We start from the raw sequence: 20242 nt of genomic DNA, 5'->3' as shown, positions 1-20242 counted from the left end.
ACATTTTAATCCGAGCATAGTACAGGCATGAGATGAGATGCTTTGAAGTGCTGTGATTTTTGATCTTGAAGAGAAAAGAGAAGCGTCTAGGCTCTCCTATGATCCCATACCTAAACCACGCTTGACCATGTTGGGCTTGAAGCGATCTAGATTCCTGAAAAGTGCAAGCCGGCCAATCAGTCGCGTCGATCGCCCCAATCAATAACCAATCTTCGAGGCGTCACAAAAGCAATCGTCCCTTTCAAACAAGATAAACGCTGCATTTCTGCAGACTGCAATACATAAAATGCCAAACCGTTGACCAAAACCTATTACTCATCTCTCCAGCATGCTTCCCACTGGGCCCACGAGTAGAAGTGAGAAAAAACCGGCCAAACGACGTGTCCCCGATTCGCAACGCCGCCGAGCCCTAGTGAGCTGCGATCGGTGCAAAACCCGTCGCATTCGCTGTTGTCGCAACAATGAGAACGAAGCGTGCACGAGCTGTCTCAACGGAGGCGTCAAATGCGAATCGACTTTACCGAGGAAACAACGTGTATACGGGAGTATGGAAAGGTTCAGTCTGCGGTATCGCGCTCTAGATGCTTTGGTACGCGGGCTGTTTCCGAATGAAGATACGGACGATATAGATGTTCTGTTTCAACTTGCTAGGAATCACAATATTCCGATGCCGTCGCCGGATGACGAGTCGCATGCACCCGAGGCCTTCAATCAGGATACGATGGTTACCACCCCCAAACCATCTTTCGATAATACAGACATCCAGGCGATCAATGATGACTGTTCCGCTTCCGAAGTGGTCTATGAACGGATGATACCTGGCCCCCGTCGCATATTACACTATGTTGGCCCGTCTAGCAGCTCTGAATTCGCTTCGATTATTCGACACCTTGTGACCAGGTTTAAAAAGATCACAACCTCTACACCCTACGACCAAACACAGACGCATGATAAGAACTACATGAAGGCAATGCCCGAAACTGTACACCCTCTGAGCAACGTAGCTCGCTCAACTATCGCAAATGATCACTCTTCATCTTCGGCAATTGGAGAAGAGCAACAGACTGAGACTAAGAATGGAGGCCTAAGAAGCACGACTCCTCATCAGCAAGATCAAGCTAGCTTACCCTCAAGCACGAGGGCTTCACAAGACTTGAGCTCAAGTGCTGAGACAAGTAGTAACCTACGGGGTCTTCTACGGGACCTATTGCCTGACAGAAGTCTTTGCGACATTTTGGTGCAAGCATATCTTGATCATCTACATGGGGCATTTCAGGTTTTCTATAAACCGATCTTTCAGCTTCGGTATAATTTCCTCTGGGATAATAAGATTGCGCAAACAGGTACCTCAGACATAGGCTGGACCTGTTGTCTATTTATGGTCATCATTTTAGGCGCCGACATTTTGGGCCCTGAGCATTGCCCAGATTCGATCATGATTCAGACCAAGTATATGAAGCTCGTACGGGACAGTTTTCAATCGCTTGTTTTTACTGCGACTTTAGAGAACGTTCAAGCACTGTTGCTACTCCAGCTATATGAGCAGAACTCTGGCGAGCGCAATACCTCCTGGCTTATCCTGGGTCTGGCAATCCGCATGGCAATCACGCTTGGCATGCATCGTGAAGGAACATACGCCAGTTTTGACAAGGCCGAGGCGCATACGCGGCGGGTTGTCTGGTGGACACTGTATCAGGTGGAATTCAATATGTCGATGATTTTAGGTCGCCCGCCTACTATTAATGCGAAAGAAGTCAACGTCTCCGTTCCTGAAGACGATGCACTGGATGGAACAGGATACCCTCAAGGATTTGAAAAACATTATCTGCAATTGACCAACATTGGGCACCGAGTCAGAAGATTAATTACGACGGTGACCGCCAAGTATACCGACGAGTCGGCTCTGCTGAGCCATCAAGTACACATCAGACTGCTTTTACACGAGCTAGAGGCTTGGAAAGCTCAGCTACCTCATCACTTCGTGCCAGAATCACCAATGGTAACCTTGCAACATCGCCGAGCAGTACTTCTACTGCAGGCAATATACTATCATCATCGATCCGTGCTCACACGGACCTTTCTCGTCTGTAAGAGCAACCGCAACATCGATCGTTTGTCGCAGGAGGGAAACCGGACTCTGGGCCCAGTAATCCCTGTCACAGAATCATTTAGTCGTGAATGTCGAGGTTCAGCCATCGCAGTGCTTGACTGTTTTCTTCAGCTGTCGAAACATGGTCGTCTAGAAGGTGTCGCATGGATAGATTTCTACTACATCTGCCACAGTGTCCTGGTCCTGGGCCTTTTTGAGTTGGGTCAGATGCCTGGGTCTGCTTCAAAGTCGGAACAGGAACTGAGCTCCTCTAAAATCGCCGAAATGAACGATATTATTAGCCAGATCCGATTGGCGCCAACATACAAGATCTTCACCAAGGTATCGCTCGGATTCGCCAGGACTGTAGGACTGGGCATTGTGAAGTCTGCACCAGCAGAAGATATTAGTACGCACCAGCAATATATTCAGCAACCGGCACAGCCGTCTACGCTAGATTTCCCCTATACCAGCGCTCCTTATGGACAAATGCCATGGTCAATGTCCGAGATGAATCCGACCATGTTTCCACCCACCACTGAGAATATGATGTCTCCTCCTGGACTCCTCGGGTGGTTTTGGCATGAAGCGAATAGCGGGTCGCATATGTCCTGGGATATGTTCAACCTTGGTAATATAGAGCTCTCTGGCGCGGAGTATGTAGAAGCTCCGCCTCAGTATTCGACCATGTACACGGCGCAGCAGCAATTTGAGCATTGGCCTAGCTGATCGACGTACGAGCGACAATTAGTTACCTCACTTCTTCAAGGCATGCCTTGTATGGGTCAGTGCTCATGTTAAGCGACCTATCTGTGTTTCTGAATATATGATACCCTATAGTTACTCTGTGTACTTACCATAGGCTATCGGATACCCTTTAGGGATACCCTATGTAAGTTACCAATTGAATGTTAGTTGACCTTTAGTTAGTTAGGTTAAGTTAGTTAAGTTAGTTAACTAACATAACTAAGTTAACTTAGTAAAATCAAGGTTACGTAAGAAAGTGATGACGTAGATCTCGGCGCCATGATCTGGGCTTGCGACTAAGCGCGCTGATTGGCCGATTGTTCGATCTTGAAAGTGCATCAGCCAACCTGATTGGACAATCACATTGTTGGTCTGATGCTGATCATTCCACATGCGCTCTTACCTCCTTGCTAGACCTTGGCAAGTATCTTTTCCTCTTCATTTCTCCTCTTCATCCTCCAGGAGACACCGTATCTATACCCACGTATATACTCGATCTCTCAATATGAGCGCGGCAGACTACTACCAGCAGGACCAGGTACAACCTGCTGCTCCTCGAGGGCAATATGGTCAAGACCAATCCTACAACAACTACAATGGTAAGGAAGAGTACAATCAACAAGGTTACCCACCGCCGTCGCAGCCTCCTCCACAGCAGTATCCTCCAGAAAATCCACCGTCGTACGACGAACTCTTTAAGATCGAGAAGCCGAAGTTCAATGATATTTGGGCAGGTCTATTGGTGAATTCTCAGAACTTCGCATGTGCTTCGACTTCCGCTAATTAGATGGTGATAGCTCATCGCCGTCTTCCTCGGCTACGTCGCCGTCTCAGGCATCTCTATTAACAAGTATGCCAGTACGAGAGGCTTCAATGGTGGCAGCATCTACGGTAGCAGCAACGACTTTGGCCTCGACACAAACACTCTGATTCTATTCATTTTTGTGCTTTGCGTCGCGCTCGCCTTCTCATGGGCGTACTTTCTCGGCGCGCGTTACTTTACAAAGCAATTCATCTGGATTACCGGCATACTCAACTGTGCTTTCGCCATTGGCACGGCCATTTACTACCTTTACAGAAAGCAATGGGGCGCTGGTATCGTGTTTCTTGTGTTCGGTGTATTCGCCATCATTTGTTTCATCAGCTGGATTCCGCGCATCCCATTCAGCGTGGTCATGCTGCAAACCGCCATCGACGTGTCGCGTAGCTACGGACATGTCTTTATTGTCAGCGCAGTTGGCGGTTTCGTTGCGCTCGCGCTTTCGGCATGGTTCTCGGTCACATTGGTTTCGATCTATGTCGCCTACGAACCGAACGGTGGCGGAACGAATCCATCATGCCCTAAAGGTGGTTGCAGCAGTGCCAAGGTTATTGGTCTCGTTGTTTTTGTCACGTTTGCCATGTATTGGGTTAGTGAATGGCTAAAAAATACCATTCATACCACTATTGCTGGCATTTACGGGTCATGGTACTTCGGGCGTGGTGCACCTCCCAAGGGAGCCACACGAGGTGCTTTCAAACGCGCCACCACTTACTCGTTCGGTAGTATTAGTCTTGGAAGTCTGATTATTGCCCTTGTCAACATGATGCGACAGGCCTGTTCCATCGCCCAGCAACAGGAAGCAGCACAGGGAAGCATGGTTGGTAGCATAGCTTTCTGGGTTCTCGGATGCTTTATTGCTCTGCTCGACTGGTTTGTGCAATTCTTCAACCGCTACGCCTTCTGCCATATCGCTCTATACGGAAAAGCATATATACCTGCAGCTAAAGATACATGGACAATGATGAAAGACCGTGGTATTGATGCACTTATCAACGACTGCCTAATCGGGCCGGTCTTGAGCATGGGTTCCGTTTTCGTGTCCTATGTCTGCGCTTTACTGGCGTATTTGTACCTTGAGTTCACTCGCCCGAGCTACAACTCATCGGGCACATTCACTGCAGTCATCATGGCATATGCGTTCGTTATTGGGTTACAGATCTGTCAAATCTTCTTGACACCGATTGGTAGCGGTGTCGACACGATCTTCGTGGCCATGGCGTGGAACCCAGAGATTTTGATGCGCGATCATCCGGATCTTTACCATGAAATTGTGCGACGATACCCACGTGTTCAGCAGATGATCCACGCTTGATTCATTCCGCATACGATTGAAACCGGTGATGTTTTATGACTATGTTATTGTCGTGATACCCTTCTTGATCGACCTTATACTAACAAGTCACTAATATGTTAATAATGATTGTATTGAATTCTTGTTTCTCTTACCTTTGTTTTAGATCGGATTGCCTCGATCATGTTCGCCTCAGAAGTTGAGTACCAGAACTATGCTTACTCAGCCAGAATAACAATTCATATCGTTTTCCCTCATTTCCTCCCCCACGTAATAATACCGCCTATCCGAGCGCTAGACTTAGTAAACGATAGTGTAGAACCAGTTATAGTAATATCCCTGCATGCTAGGGCTAGCCAATGTGGCTGTAAAGCCGTTACCGGGCCGGTCCTGTCCAGATGAAGTAAACAGCTGAACATCGAGGATTGAGCAGCGGTTTTCGCTGCAGAAAACACCATTAATTCCTATTTCATTTCCCAAATTTCGCATTTTGATCGGTAGATTAGGTGCATATCCAGAGGAATTTATTCTTATTGAGCCATCAGCAGAGATATCATACATCATTCACTCGTCCTCCTCCAATCATCCCAAGACGCCATCCCAACTGGAAACAAAGCCAGTCTGAATTCCATCGAAATAAAAAGCGATAAAAAAAAAAGAAGAAGAAATGGACTACATCGAGCGCATCCTAGCCTTCATCCTCCAATACCGGCGCGGTCACGACGAAGGCTTAATTCCGCGTTCCGCAGCATTCGCGCACCGTCCCAACCCAACCATCACCCTCGAATGCCCCAACATCGGTCCCACGGGGTCGAGAATCCCGTCGAAATACGGATTCTTTGGAGATGGGACGTTTCCCATACTGAAATGGAGTTTACCAACTGACCTGCAGGGGAAAAAAGAGGTGGTGAAGGAATGGTTCCTAGCAGTCGAAGATCCAGATGCGCCGCTGGTAGTACCCGTGCCTCATGGATTGTATTACTCGATTCTAGCGGATCGGACCTCTGTCTTTGATGCTGATTTCGAGAAAGTCTGTCCTCCTTCTGTCCCTGGCGATCGGAGCATCAGCGACGACTTCACGCTCAAAGGGGGGTTCAAGTATGGCCTCAACAGGCGGAAGACGATCTATCTTCCGCCTAGGGGATTGTTGGGTCATGGACCGCATCGATACTTTTATGAAATTGTAGCGCTGAGTGAGCCGATTGATACGGAGAAATTGAGTATGACGGGGGCAACGAGGGAGGAGCTTGTTAAGCAGCTTGAGGGAAAAGTTATTGCTTGGGGGGAGTGGATGGGTGTGTGGGAGAGGACTTGATTTTGACTCTTGGAAGGGATTCGATGTTGTATATTGATCCCTTGAATTGATTGAGCCATGATACCTTACATATATATATAGCTTGTTACTATAATGATAAATATTTTGTACCAATAACGTGCAACTCTCAGGGGGTAGGTAGATATGCTGTGTGCTAAGAGCTATCGTGATGTATATCTCATGCTGGTCAAAAATGCAAGGTAAAAGAAGAACAAAGAAACAAAATATGTACAAATGCATTTGCCGTCGGTGATAAAACCCTAAACCTCCTGAATGTAATTCGCTGGCACACTCTTGACCTGCCCTCCCTTCTCAACCTCTGCCCAACCATCACCACTATCTTTGGTGATCAAGACGAACCGATCGCCCTCCGACATGCTATGTTCGGCATCTGAGCGTGCTTCGTAGTCGTATAGGGCTTCGACGTATTGCAGTTTCTTGGCTCCCCGTCTAGGTGCAACTGTTGGTCCTACTTTCTTTGCTGTTGTACTACCGGCCAAAGACACCGATGAGTTTGAGTATGCCGATGCAGGCCGCTCGGTCAAGGCTGGAGATGGGGCGGGCGCAAGCTCGGCATATGCTGATGGAACCAGTCCTTCCTGGGAACCTGCTTTCACACGCATCCAGCCAGAGCCATCTACAGACATTGTTAGACAGGCACTCATTCCTAAACATAAGAAAGAGTACTCACCATCAGGCTCCAACACCACAATATTCTGTCCTTCGTTTACGGTCACCTCCCCGTCACCAGTTGCTTGATATGCATAAACCATCTTCCCTCTTTGTTCATTTTTCTTTGAAACTGGAGCCTCAGCAGCTGTTGGTGAGCTGACATATTGCGTAGGAGGTGGCGCGAGAATTCTGTTGCGCTTCGTGGTTGATGTAGAATTTCTAGGAGGCGCAGCACTAAGTTCAGCAGGCTCTTCGCCCGAGGGTTTAGAAGACGAAATCGACCCAGAAACAGACCGATGGGCACTGTGTGCGTATCCTGAACTCAAAGAGTTCATCGTATCTTTCCGAGTCAAGGCCGGCATCTCTGTCATCGTTCCGTTGTTCCCATGGGACGGCGCAGACTCTGAAACAACAGGGGTAGATTGTGCTTGCTCCTGACGTTCGGCCTTTAGTTTCTTCTTTTCCTCTTTGGTCTGCTCACCAGGACACTCTGCTGGCACCTTCATTTGACACTTGCTGTGACAAGTGTATCCACAGTCAACACAATCGAATCCTTTTGCTGACAAGCCCCATATTCTTTCACCGCAGAGATCACAATTAGTGGGAATCTTGAAGGTTTGAGATCTAAAGTTATGGTTTTTCGCTCCGAGAGACAGATCGCCGACCACGGCCAAAATAGTTAAAGTTTCAACCTCAGCCGTCATTTTCTTGCGCTCAATCTCGTGAAGCTTTTCTTGCAAGTTGAAAATCGCTTTTACAATATCGACTTCATCTCGTTTGTCTTTGCCCTGCCTGATGTTATCTCGAACGCGCTTGGCGCCTTCAACCTCTCGTTGTTGCTTTTCTGCCTCCGCTTTCAATTCCTTGACCTGGCTCTTGCTTTTCATGAGCATGTTGCGCAAAAACACCTTTGCAGGCTCGTCCGTAATCATCTGATCATCATCATGCCATACGGGGCTCGGCTCGAACGCCAGATTAGGGGGTTCTTGACTTTGAGAGGTGTTGTGCTGAAGAAACATCAGCGAGTCGAGTTTAGGATTATTGCGGGGAATTTCATTTCCAAGACGGGTCATGAGTTCGGTGCTTTGTGTCGAAGCACCTTTTTCTAGCTGCGCTGCAAGTGACCAGAAAGCGTTCAGCTTTTGAACACGGGTTTCATTCAAGTCTCCCAGGCTCTATTCATAACATGTTAACGGTAAATGTCACTAGGAGCCATCAGTATGTACTTACGTCGAGTACTTCTGGAACGTATTCATGGTAGAACTGATTTTTCAGTTTGTTCGCTACATGAATATTGATTATATATGTATTCTGTAATGCTTTCAGTCAGCACCCCCAGGATCGCAGGAATCAAGAAGAGCATACTTTGGAATTGCCCATCTCCAAGAGCTGCTGATGATAAGCAGCCTGTGCTTTTGTTTTGTTATAATCGAACGAGGACTCGGTTTTCTTGCGACGGTTTTCCACCTCTTGACAAACTCCATCGTATTTGCCCTTGACTTTTTTGAGTTCGCTGAGTTGCGATTCCCGTTCCTTTTCTAACCTGGCATGATATTCCACGTGGCTCTTGCGCAATTCCTCGTATCGAGTGGCTATATTCTTAAGCGGGTCGGCAACTTGGGAAATGAGGTCGAGACCAAATTTATCGCGGACTGCTGCGTGTGATTCCACCGTGTTAAGTTGCGTAGACCAGGTTGTCAATGACGCAGATTCGAGCGATCCGGGTGTCATAGTCGGCGTGTCTCCCACACTGAGACTGCTGATTTTCTTCGCTTTGCGGTCCGAGTATTTCTTGCATAATGCCGACAGTTTGGATGCATATTCTCGTTCAATTGCGCTTCTTTCTCGGTAGAATTGTTGTATATCATCTAACCACGCAATCCCGTTCGAAACCTATCATCGATTAGCATACTCGTCCGCCCCTGCTGTATTCAAAGCCCCATAGAATATAACGACGCAAGGTTTCCGTACCCATGAGTTTACCGGCTTGAACGCATCCTGTTGTGAAACACTGGGTTAGTGATCTTCAGCCGGCCACGTAGCATTCTCGCATACCTTCAATTCCGCCCCGAATTGAGGATTGACATTAACCTCGGCCATGATAGCGTTGAGATTAAGCTCTCGCTTCTTTCAGTTCATATGCGCCGTGGATAGATACAGGCATGCTCTCCCGAATCACTAGATCGATGTAGACGAGTCAAGTATATGACGCGGATGTAGCGGGTGGCTGTGTAGCGGGGATAATAAGAAGTCGCTTATTGAAAATGCGACCGTATCTGCGTGGTATGCGTGCTATACGTAAAGAATTAGAAATTGAATCTCACGGAGATTCTTGTTCTAGTTATAGAGAACAACAAGAAGGTGAAGTGAGTGCCTGATCGAATCCGTAGTCGGAGCAGCTGGAATGTCCACCAACCGGGAAAGTGCCCACAGTTGTTGCGTAATTACTGTATTTCTTACCAGCTAGGTTTGCGGATGTTTAGTATGGGCCACGCATACCTATTGGCTGCCTTTGTCTTGTAATAATACACTATCCCGTATGCTCGTTACATACTAGCATTCAGTTACATCATACCTGTATACATAGTAGAACTTTCACGAGATGATCCTAGACGGCCAAGGGACCTCAACTTGAACTGAAGCTTGTGATCTGTATTTCCTATTCCTATATTACTGTTAGTCCTCAATAACTCACTGTAAAACTGCCACGGTCGAAGGAAAAAAACATCCTGAAATCAAAAGCCCAATGCTTGTTTGGCCCAAAAACGGCTTAGCGCGAGAGTTAGCGGGGAAGAAGCTGCTGAGACCTTTTTTGCTCTCGCCGCGTCCCTGACACAACAACTTACATCTTCTCAACTCTGGTGGTTTGAGCTCGTGCTATTCTTGAGGCAGGCTCTACATATACCCAGTAACAATCCTTCAACCAACCTCCATATACCATTCCCTAGTGCCTCCCAACCGTTATCGCACAGCGGGCTCCCCTACCCCTCTTCTCCTATCAACTCGTCTGCGTTAGATCGTCGCAAACATGGCTTCCGAAAACAACGAGGGCAAGTCTCTTGCAGACCGTATCACCAAGCCAGGTGCAGACTCTACCGGTATGTAGCCATTACAACTCGCCCCCAACAGCTTCGATCTAACATTGCCGCGCCCTCGTTCAGACGCATCTTTGAGTGCTGCCAACAAAGATGGCGCAAGCGAGCCTCTTGGAGGCAGTAATCTTCAAGAACCAGAATACGATGTGGAGGTCAAATTAAGCGACTTGCAGGCCGACCCCAACAATCCGCTCTTCTCTGTCAAATCCTTCGAAGATCTAGGCCTGTATGTATCCCAATGCAAGCCATCACCCACTTTGATCTAATAATTATGTGTCTCTTAGGTCACCAAGTATTCTTCAAGGTCTCTACGCAATGAAGTTTTTGAAGCCGTCCAAAATTCAGGAGCGCGCCCTACCTCTCCTTATGCACAACCCCCCTACAAACATGATCGGACAGTCGCAGTCAGGAACTGGAAAGACAGCAGCCTTCACCCTCAATATCCTGAGTCGTATTGACCTTAGCTCGGAAGAAATGCGAAAATCACCACAGGCTTTGGTTCTTGCGCCCAGTCGCGAGCTGGCTCGTCAGATTGGAGGCGTCATAACTGAAATGGGACGATTCGTGGAGGGTTTGTCTGTTGGAATGGCAGTGCCCACAGAAGGCAAACGGCCTGCGCGTTTAGAACATCCAGTCGTTTGTGGAACGCCCGGTACGGTGATGGATCTCATAAAGAAGCGAATCATGATTGTGAACAAACTGAAGGTTCTTGTTCTTGACGAGGCCGATAACATGCTTGATCAACAAGGATTGGGAGATCAATGTATCCGTGTCAAGGGGTGAGTACGATTCGACATACGTTTGATTTGGCCTCTTGCTGACAGTTACAAACAGTTTCCTCCCAAAGACCGTACAAGTCGTGCTCTTCTCTGCCACGTTCGACGACCAAATCCGTCTATACGCGGCCAAATTCGCTCCAAATGCAAACGAAATTTCACTCAAACAAGAAGAGCTCACTGTCGAGGGAATCAGACAATTCTACCTTGATTGTGTCGATGATAATGACAAATACAATGTGCTTGTCAAGTTCTATGGGCTTCTCACGGTTGCATCCTCAATTATCTTCGTCCAGGTTTGTTCTAGTTGCTTTTCTATTCCGATTGGTATCGTGCTAATATTCCCGCAGACTCGTCAAACTGCTGCCGAGATTGAGAAGCGCATGACCGCAGAGGGTCATACCGTGGCATCATTGACCGGTGGTGTCGAGGGCTCCGTACGTGACAAAATCATTGATGATTTCCGTGAGGGTCGCGCTAAAGTGCTCATCACCACCAACGTCCTTGCCCGTGGTATCGACGTTTCAACTGTTTCGATGGTTATCAACTACGTACGTATTCTTATCCGAAGCCTATCGATTTTATACTAACATTGTTCCCTAGGATATCCCTGAACATCATAAACCTGGCCACCCACGCACAGCAGACCCCCAGACATATCTCCACCGTATCGGTCGTACAGGCCGATTTGGACGTGTCGGTGTAGCCATTTCCTTCGTCTCCAATAAGGAAGAGTGGCAGATGTTGATGAGCATTTCAAAATTCTTCAACACCAATATTGAAGGCATCCAAACTCGTGACTGGGATGAAGTCGAGGAACTGGTGAAGAAGATCATCAAGAATCCTCGGGCTCGAGGAGACTTTCCCCAGTCTACAGCTTGATTTAGACCGTAGATCGTTCTTGAAGAGAAAAAAAGAATTAATTTTATGATATCACGAGATTTGTTTGTTCTCCTTGTTTATATCCTTTGAGTCCCTCGGTCTATGATTGAACATTCCAGCTTAGACCATACATGTAATCAAAAGCGCATCCTATGACTGCCTTCAAGCCTATTACATACCAGTTCTTCAAATGTTACCGGCTCCCGTGCATAATTTGGGGAATGAATCCCATAAACAGACGTTTCTCAGGATCTATATACTCTACTCGCGAAATAAAACTAGACCTCCAAAATCGAATCAATTTATTTACTAATAATCCTAACCAATCAATGTGACAGTCCAGTTCCAAACAAACGGTCACCAATATCGCCTATGCCAGGCTCAATATAACCGCTTGCATCCAAGCGTGGATCAATAGCACCAATAACGAACTCGGTTCCTTCAGGCCAGGCTTTTGTGGCATGCTCTAGACCTTGCTGGCTTGTCAACATTGACACGAAGGTGATGTGTTCAACGCCCCAGTCTCTGTGGAGAGTTTTCAAATTAGAATTCAAGTAGCTCAGTTTGAAGGTTCGATGGTATGGGAATCCGGCCATGGTAGGTAGTCGTGTGACTACACCGCAACTTGATAGGGATGGAAAAAGCAAATATAATAGGGCAAACAAACATACCGCAAGATCTCAATAACAGCTGTGGCTGTTCCACCCGTCGCAATCAACGGATCTATAACATACACTCGTTTGATTTCCGTGTTATTGTTCGGCAATTTGTTGTAGTACTCCACCGGTTGTAACGAATGCTTCTCCCGGAACATGCCAATATGATAAACAACGACGTCCGTATCAGGAGCAAACTGCGCCAAAAACGCATCGCTCATCCCCAAACCAGATCTGAGCACCACTATCAGTCCGATTTTGCCATGGTCGGGCTTGTGATTTTGCGTTGCTTCGACAGCTAGAATGCGCGCGATTTCAGCGGTGGTGGCCCGAACTGCGCTGCTGCCCAGTGATCGGTCACGCAGGTGGTTCAGTTTGGATTCAAGGAAGGGATTAGTGGAGACCCGCGCGTTGGCAGGGAGAGGAGATGGCATTTTGATGTATTGTTTGTATCTGCAAACAAGTTTTACTATCTCGTTGTAGGCCTTTCGGACTCCGGGATGGAAACGGTGTGTTATCGCTACCTCTTGGTTAGCTTGAATCTGGTCGATATCGCGCTCGATTGTCTCAATGCAACAATTTCCAGTCAATTTCAGGAACCCTTTGAATTTTCAAACAGTAGATGCTCAGGGTCATGAGAACAGTCCGTACAGTGAGGGTAACGTACTACGTGCGGATAAGCAATGCGGGGAGCTCCGAGAATAACCAGCTTATCACGATAAGCCCCGCAAGTTCGGGATACGTAGCTTGGAGATGCGATGGAAGGGATGGACGATGAGTAAAGAGTAGAAAGTAGAAAGAGAATAGGACGAGACAGAAGATGGGGATTGAGAAAGAAGAAGAAGAAGAAACAAGAGGAGTAGATTAATTGGCTATTAATTACATTCCGACCCAAGGGACTGGCCAAGAAGGAAGGAGAGCGCCGGCATGAACGGAGATAACCCGCTAGATAACAAAGCAAGATAAGACGGACCCGTCACATGGTCGATGATGTATCTGGCCAAGTGTAACACTCTGCTCTGCTTACTCCTCTTCGTCTCTTTATTTCCCCTACTCATCTCTTTTCTCGAGATAACCCTCTCCAAGAAATATTCGCATTCATCTCTTTGTTTCGTCCCAATGCCTGAATCCATCCCTATCGCGACAACAGAACCTGAGGTTCCTCCAGGCGAGGATATAGGTTCGTCGCCCAAGTCACCGAAATCTCAATTCAGTAAACATATTCTGGTTTGTCAGACCGGCCCCATTTCTCAGATAGACATGTTTAACTCCAACAACAGTTGACCACCTACCCCGGCCAAAACGGTGTCGACCCTGTGCCGTTACAATGGGGAGCTCCGGACGCAAAGTCCCGTGGCCCAATCGTAGCCTCACGTCACCCATCGCAACTAAAACGTCGAAATGCTATGGGCGCTCACGGAGGCAGTTATAGTATATACAATGCTTTAGCTATTGCCGCCGGCGATCTACCTACAGACTTCAAGCCAGATTTTAACAATACCGAACCAACTTTTGATTTTCCAGTTCAGCCGGCGTGGAGTGATCCCAAGAAGATTGTTTCGCTCGACCCGTTCGGTCATGATATTGTGAAGCATTTCAAGAGTTACCTAGATGTCGGTTGGGATCTGCGGCCATCAATGGCTATTACTCGTGCGAATATGCGATTGTCTGAGATTGAGAAGGCGGTTAGCGAGGGTCAAATTGAAGTCGATGGGTCAATCGTCATTGGTAAGAATGGAGATGTACGGGTAACCAAAGTAGCAGTTGAGCCGGTTTGGTATTTGCCGGGTGTTGCCGAGCGATTCGGTGTTGACGAAAGCTTGCTACGTCGGACGTTGTTTGAGCATACTGGAGGCAGTTATCCTGAGCTCATTACACGGCCCGACCTTAAAGTCTTTCTTCCTCCAATTGGGGGGTTGACTGTCTACATTTTTGGGCCCCCGGAGCGAGTGTCAGATGAAAATGTGAAGTTGGCTCTGCGAATTCACGACGAATGCAACGGTAGCGATGTGTTTCAGTCTGATATCTGTACCTGCCGACCATATCTCGCCTTTGGAATTCAAGAAGCTATCAAGGAGGCTCAGAACGGCGGTAGTGGTGTTGTAATATATTTCCGGAAGGAGGGTCGAGCCCTTGGCGAGGTCGTGAAATATCTGGTATATAATGCTCGAAAGCGTGGTGGTGATACTGCGGACAAGTATTTCGAGAGAACCGAGAATGTTGCCGGTGTTCGCGATGTAGGTTCCCTTCTACTTACTGTTATGTCAGACGACTCGCTCATCCAGCTTGATTTCTAGATGCGCTTCCAAGCTCTCATGCCGGATATCCTCCACTGGCTTGGCATAACAAAGATTGACCGGATGTTGTCCATGTCCAACATGAAACACGACGCCATTGTCGCTCAAGGCATCAAGATTCTTGAACGAATTCCAATTCCAGAAGGTAGGCTTGTGCTTTATCCGACAGACCAGAGAAGAAGACTGACAATGACAATCTGTAGATATGATTCCTCAAGACTCCAGGGTTGAGATCGATGCCAAGATCAACGCTGGCTATTTCACGACGGGCAAGACGTTTACAATGGAAGAATTGGCACAGGTCAAGGGCCGTGGATGGGAGAAATGGGAGGATGTTACGGTAAGTTGATTTGCTTATTTGGTGCCATGAAGGAAGCTTGCTGACCATCTCTTCTTAGCATTAAACGAATGCCGATATCACTGGAATTTAGGGTTGTCCAGCGCTTCAGGACCATATAGTAGGAGACGTCTAGGGTGTATATATCATATCTACTCGAGATATACTGACAGACGATTTTCTGTAATGGCATATAATATAGCACCAATATACATGAAATCTACAAGGCAACATCTTCACTTAACTATCGTTGTTGGATTTGACATTGTAGATGCATTCGTTGTTGGCCTCAGGCCACCACCAGTTAACTAGCTCCAATAAGGAGCGCGGAATGTAAACATCTCCGCATCTTCTCTCAAACAAACCGAACAAATGCATGCATCCACCTCCAACTCTGTCGCTCCTTATATATAAATCATCATTAATAAAATTTATATAGCTGTGAACTGCCACGAGACGTCTAAAAACGGTCTCAATGCGACTTAATGGGTGCTTAAAGTTCCGTCGTTATGGGCCTGCCCGTCGCTTTTTCCGAATCACCCTGCTCTTAACGCTTGTGTGGTTCATTGCAGATATATACTCTGTCCACCGGTCATTCATCGCAGCAGAGCCATCTGCAATTCAAGCCCATTCCGGCCATAATGCCGGCCGCATCTTCATCGCAAGTCTCCATTGGAACAATGAAGCCATCCTCCGCAACGACTGGAACGATGCCGTTGTCCAATTAGTCTCTCACTTAGGACCCGAAAATGTATTTGTGAGCGTCTACGAAAGTGGCAGCTGGGATGATTCCAAGGGCGCATTGAGGGAACTAGATGCCCGCCTGGATGCGCTCGGTACACCGCGAAATATCACGTTGTCGGATGTCACGCATGAAGATGAGATTTCCGCGCAACCTGCCCCAGAAGGGTGGATTGATACGTCGAGAGGTCGTAGAGAGCTTAGACGGATTCCGTATCTTGCGCGGTTGAGGAATTGGGGTTTAGCGACTCTGGAGGAGCTCGCGGGGAAGGGTGTTGCCTTTGATACAATTCTGTTTTTGAATGATGTCGTGTTTACGGTAACTTAGTCAACTCACACCCCTGGCCCAGTGCGAATGTGATAGCTGATTACTTCTACAGACGCAGGACGTCTTGGCACTACTAGATACCAACGGCGGCTCATACGCAGCCGCCTGTTCACTGGACTTTTCCAAGCCACCACTATACTACGATACTTTCGCATTGCGAGATTCTAATGGCGATGAACCCTTGATGCAAACATGGCCGTACTTTCGCTCCTCGAAATCGCTTGATGCGCTTCTCTCAATGTCTCCGGTCCCAGTTACCAGCTGCTGGAACGGCATGGGTAAGAAAGGCCCTGTTAAAAAAAAAATCTCAAAATTAAAGATAAAAAACGTGCTGATTTTTTTTATACAGTGGCAATGCCAACAACTCCCTTCCTATCACAAAGCAACCCCTTACGTTTCAGAGGAATCCCTGATTCTCTCGCCCTCCACCACCTCGAAGGCTCAGAATGCTGTCTCGTCCATGCCGACAACCCTTTTTCCACAACACATGGCGTATTCCTCAACCCCAAAGTTCGGGTTAGCTATAATCGTGCCGCGTATGAAGCTGTTCATCCGCCGGCAACACAGAATTGGGTCTCTTCTTCCCCCTTTTCGTTGACTAAAGTAGTGCTATCCCTCTGGGAGAATCGGTTGCGTCGCTGGTTTTCGACGCCGTTCTTTTGGAAGAGGGCTATTCGACGCAGGGTTGAGCGATGGCAAGAGGAGAGTAACGCAGAGCATAGAAGTGAGCCAGGGGAGTTTTGCTTAGTTGATGAGATGCAGGTTCTTGTCAGTAATGGGTGGGCACATGTATAGTATTCGTTACAATACCTGTTGGAAATATAATCATTGCCTACGTAGAGTCGGGAATAATACGCTATTTAGCCATGGTATATTCCAAAAAAGAAAATATCAAAGAAGTAAAAATCATATGTAACTATCATAATAAGTAATAAGTAGTAATTGCAGTAATCATCGAAGTAAAAACTGTTCGAAACGACACAACAAGAACAACGCCTCATCCATACCAAGGTGAACCGGACCACCCCTCCCCCACGATATCATTAGTATAATAGGCAAGAAATAGAAAAGGGAGTATCATCATGCAGTACCGTAAAAGCACGAACGAGAAGGAACCATCGCATACAAGAACTAAGCAGTTGAAGTTACTTCATAGGCCTCGAGGCCACTGCTCTCACCAGCGGCCCAACGCCTTTGCCATGCATAAATTGAAAAACAGAAATCAATAAAAACATAGAATTGGAAGGAAGAAAAAAAAGTCATTAGGGGGTCGAGTGGCTACACCTCCATGGAGTCAACCATTTCTTCGCTCATTGCGCGTACGGCACCTTTGCGGCGAGTAGTGGAGCTGATAGGGTCATCGTCAGAGGCCAAGTCACCAAGCCAGTATCGCTGGCGTTTCTTCGCAGTGACATCCGGTGTCAAGTACGAATCGTCGGGAACCCGCTTGCCGATAGGTGTCGCAACACCATCTTCTTCCCACATATCCATAAGTTCATCATCATCGTGGCTCATAATTGGAATACCGCGCAGGTAGACGTAACAGACACGTTTGCGCTGCTTGTTGAAGAAGAAATAGTTATGGCTCCAAATTGCGCCGTCGTCATCATCATTCATGTCGTCTTCGGGCGAGTAGGAAAAGATCGCGCAGTCATTAAGCGACATCTCCTCATCGATGAGTTTCCACATTCGTGGTCCCCAGGCTGTGCCTTCACTGGCACTGTAGGAACCAGAAAATGCGTCAGTTGGCGGTGATGGTGTTCCATCATCGCGTAGATGGGGTCGCAAATTGTGCAGCGTCATATCAAGGGTATTCATGACTTTCTTCAGACTGCGCTCACGGCGGAAATCGGTAGGTCGTAGGACATGGCTATAGTCGTAATCGGAATGGCTCGCATTCAACGTTGCGATCAGATAGGCAAAAGTCCTACGACTTGAATGTTCGGTGAGAGGACCAAATGGACTGGATCGCGACAAGTTCAGGGAAAGCGCAAGGTTATTCGGAGCGGATGCCTTCGGGGGTGATAGGGATGCGGATAATTTGAGGAGCGACTCGTACTGCGATTCCAGCGACTGTTCGATCTTGTTGTAGAGTTTGCGATCGTCCGACGCTGCCTTCGTAATGTAGAGATCACATCCACCGACAACGTGTAGATCAGGAGTATCGAAGTTCAAGGCGTTCGACACCTGTTCGATCTGAGGTAAAGGTAGATACTAATTCACAATCGTGAGCAAAAGACTCCAAAGAATTACTTGTCTTTCATCGAGTGCATACCTTCATCTTGAATGGCAAGGGACTTGTTATCGCCGGCTCGGATTGAGTTGGGAGTGAGCTTGATTATGACGTTTGGAATCGCGAAAAGCTATCTCAAATAGCTCGATTTTCTAGCTACAGTAACCTCTGGAGAGTTGTCCGAGCTGTCCGATCGCGCGAAGATAGATGGCAATAGAGAGATGGCCTTGGCTGCTATGCTGATAACAGATTAGGACGATTGACAGGAGCTAGACGATGATCGTCTAGCAGGACGCCATAGCGATTCTAGATAATGAGAAATGTTGATATGTGATCTAGGTAGAATCTGGCAAGAGGAATGAAAACAGGGGAGAAAGAAGAGAGACAGCAGGTGATGGATGAGGCGATGCGGAGGAGGTCGCGATCGTCGGCCAACGAATCCAGTCACGTGATAAAGCATATCTCGGGCCAGTGAGATCACGCGCTTACTTCACATGGACGAACGCAGACTCGCTGAAAGGAAAGCCACAATACTTGTACAACAACAGCAGCTGGCTCCAAGTGACGACACCATTGGCAGGAAGCTTAAAGTCCCATGTGCTTCAGATTGTTATCGACGTCTCCAGTCTGGAAAGAATCAAGAAAAGAAGAGGTTTGAATTAGTATACCGTAAGCAATGCGTGTAAAAACCAGATAACGCCATAGAACGCTCGCGATAAAACTCCTGACCCGGATGAAAAGCGTATAGACAGAGAAGTGCGCTGAATGTAGTTACATGATTTTCGTCACATTATCCTCCTCGACCTAGGGGAAGGCGGCGTTAGCGTGTGTTGGCGCCGGTGCTGAGTTTGAGAGACGGGGTACTTGTGTGTCGTGCCATAGTCAAAGCGATGGGAAAGGAAATAATAATAGCCAGATCAAAACAGAATGAAAGAAATTAGACACGTACCTCCATATCTTCCAGACTGTCTTGCTGGCTAATACATCTCAAGACATTCTTCTTGCTGCTCTCTTGCATTTCTCCAGCGAGTAATAGTTCATCCAGGATGAAGTATGCCTTTTGAAAGTTGAATATAATGTCCAATTCGCAGACGTTGCCGTAGTATTTGTCCATTTGCTCGACGTAGCGGTGCACGATTTCGAGGCTGATCAATTCGTTGTCGGTGGCTGAGCAACCGGCGATGAAGAATAGGGAGGCATAGCGACGGTAGACTACCTTCTGGTCTGTTCGAGGAAGCGGTGGTCAGCATTGTAGCTAGCTAGATGCTGGAAGGATGTATGCTGACCTTTGTATTCCAAAAAGTTGCACATGCGAGTGCGTCGCGACAGCACAAGTTGAGAGACATCTTTCACAATCTTGGCTTTCTCTTTAGGTGAAAGGGTAGTGAACCATTTTGCCAAACGCTGATGAAGAGATAAATCAGTTAGCAAAAGTTTCGAGTCGAGAAGTTTGATTGAACGTGACAACAGAATGTGGTGGGCCACGAAATGGGTATCAAAAACAACGTACCACTTTGCCTTGGCGCGAAAGGAGAATCAGATAGCTGGGTCATTGTCAGAGCGTGGAAAGATTGAACGAGGAGACGTGCGTCTTCCACTCACTGGATAGGCATTGTGCTCTTGAAAAGACCGAGAAAAAAAATCTTCCTGAGCTTTGAGGGGCTTTGTTGTGGGCAAGGTGGCAGTGGGCAAAAAAAGGCGGCGGAGTACGGAGTACTCCCTGCTCAAAGTGGTTTAATGCATACAGTACGGGACTCCACAGGGGACCTAAAACAGTGTTCATCTTCAAGTTTATTCAAATATGTTATTATTTGTTTTGTGTGGTGTATTGAATGAATCCTTTGTATGACTATTGGTGCATTAATGAAAGGAGTTCCGCGAGAACGCAGCAGGCAGGCTTTTAGCTTTTCAATATACCAGGTACCTACCTATTCTACATGGATCCTTGGCTCGATACTCA

At 47.3% G+C, this 20242-nt stretch overlaps 10 protein-coding genes across 10 annotated transcripts; 6 read left to right on the top strand and 4 right to left on the bottom strand.

Moving 5' to 3' along the window:
* Positions 1-328: 328 nt before the first annotated feature.
* On the top strand, positions 329-2818 carry EYB26_000651 (uncharacterized protein; the record flags this gene model as incomplete). Its single annotated transcript, XM_054259967.1, has 1 exon — positions 329-2818. The coding sequence occupies one exon, from the start codon at positions 329-331 to the stop codon at positions 2816-2818; it is 2490 nt and encodes an 829-aa protein (XP_054115942.1).
* Positions 2819-3341: 523 nt separating this feature from the next.
* EYB26_000650 (uncharacterized protein) lies at positions 3342-4971 on the top strand (the record flags this gene model as incomplete). Its single annotated transcript, XM_054259966.1, has 2 exons — positions 3342-3578; positions 3634-4971. The coding sequence occupies 2 exons, from the start codon at positions 3342-3344 to the stop codon at positions 4969-4971; spliced, it is 1575 nt and encodes a 524-aa protein (XP_054115941.1).
* Positions 4972-5617: 646 nt separating this feature from the next.
* Positions 5618-6265, top strand: EYB26_000649 (uncharacterized protein; the record flags this gene model as incomplete). The annotated part of the gene is made up of 1 exon (XM_054259965.1): positions 5618-6265. The coding sequence occupies one exon, from the start codon at positions 5618-5620 to the stop codon at positions 6263-6265; it is 648 nt and encodes a 215-aa protein (XP_054115940.1).
* Positions 6266-6525: 260 nt separating this feature from the next.
* EYB26_000648 (uncharacterized protein) lies at positions 6526-9037 on the bottom strand (the record flags this gene model as incomplete). Its single annotated transcript, XM_054259964.1, has 6 exons — positions 6526-6902; positions 6957-8112; positions 8168-8248; positions 8303-8830; positions 8909-8935; positions 8993-9037. The coding sequence occupies 6 exons, from the start codon at positions 9035-9037 to the stop codon at positions 6526-6528; spliced, it is 2214 nt and encodes a 737-aa protein (XP_054115939.1).
* Positions 9038-9965: 928 nt separating this feature from the next.
* Positions 9966-11690, top strand: EYB26_000647 (uncharacterized protein; the record flags this gene model as incomplete). The annotated part of the gene is made up of 6 exons (XM_054259963.1): positions 9966-10035; positions 10099-10258; positions 10317-10811; positions 10867-11104; positions 11159-11359; positions 11412-11690. 6 exons carry the CDS (start codon positions 9966-9968, stop codon positions 11688-11690), a joined length of 1443 nt encoding a protein of 480 aa, XP_054115938.1.
* A 326-nt stretch (positions 11691-12016) lies between these two features.
* On the bottom strand, positions 12017-12780 carry EYB26_000646 (uncharacterized protein; the record flags this gene model as incomplete). Its single annotated transcript, XM_054259962.1, has 2 exons — positions 12017-12215; positions 12362-12780. The coding sequence occupies 2 exons, from the start codon at positions 12778-12780 to the stop codon at positions 12017-12019; spliced, it is 618 nt and encodes a 205-aa protein (XP_054115937.1).
* A 685-nt stretch (positions 12781-13465) lies between these two features.
* EYB26_000645 (uncharacterized protein) lies at positions 13466-15047 on the top strand (the record flags this gene model as incomplete). The annotated part of the gene is made up of 5 exons (XM_054259961.1): positions 13466-13573; positions 13627-14583; positions 14644-14788; positions 14847-14983; positions 15042-15047. The coding sequence occupies 5 exons, from the start codon at positions 13466-13468 to the stop codon at positions 15045-15047; spliced, it is 1353 nt and encodes a 450-aa protein (XP_054115936.1).
* Positions 15048-15455: 408 nt separating this feature from the next.
* Positions 15456-16844, top strand: EYB26_000644 (uncharacterized protein; the record flags this gene model as incomplete). The annotated part of the gene is made up of 3 exons (XM_054259960.1): positions 15456-16040; positions 16102-16327; positions 16399-16844. 3 exons carry the CDS (start codon positions 15456-15458, stop codon positions 16842-16844), a joined length of 1257 nt encoding a protein of 418 aa, XP_054115935.1.
* A 483-nt stretch (positions 16845-17327) lies between these two features.
* EYB26_000643 (uncharacterized protein) lies at positions 17328-18330 on the bottom strand (the record flags this gene model as incomplete). Its single annotated transcript, XM_054259959.1, has 2 exons — positions 17328-18263; positions 18325-18330. 2 exons carry the CDS (start codon positions 18328-18330, stop codon positions 17328-17330), a joined length of 942 nt encoding a protein of 313 aa, XP_054115934.1.
* Positions 18331-19053: 723 nt separating this feature from the next.
* EYB26_000642 (uncharacterized protein) lies at positions 19054-19895 on the bottom strand (the record flags this gene model as incomplete). The annotated part of the gene is made up of 5 exons (XM_054259958.1): positions 19054-19086; positions 19232-19506; positions 19569-19686; positions 19793-19826; positions 19885-19895. The coding sequence occupies 5 exons, from the start codon at positions 19893-19895 to the stop codon at positions 19054-19056; spliced, it is 471 nt and encodes a 156-aa protein (XP_054115933.1).
* Positions 19896-20242: the final 347 nt, after the last annotated feature.

The sequence above is a fragment of the Talaromyces marneffei genome, chromosome 1, assembly GCF_009556855.1.
Source record: "Talaromyces marneffei chromosome 1, complete sequence".
Classification (NCBI taxonomy): domain Eukaryota; kingdom Fungi; phylum Ascomycota; class Eurotiomycetes; order Eurotiales; family Trichocomaceae; genus Talaromyces; species Talaromyces marneffei.
Note: the sequence above shows the minus strand (reverse complement) of the source record. Positions and strands in the feature narration are given on the sequence as shown.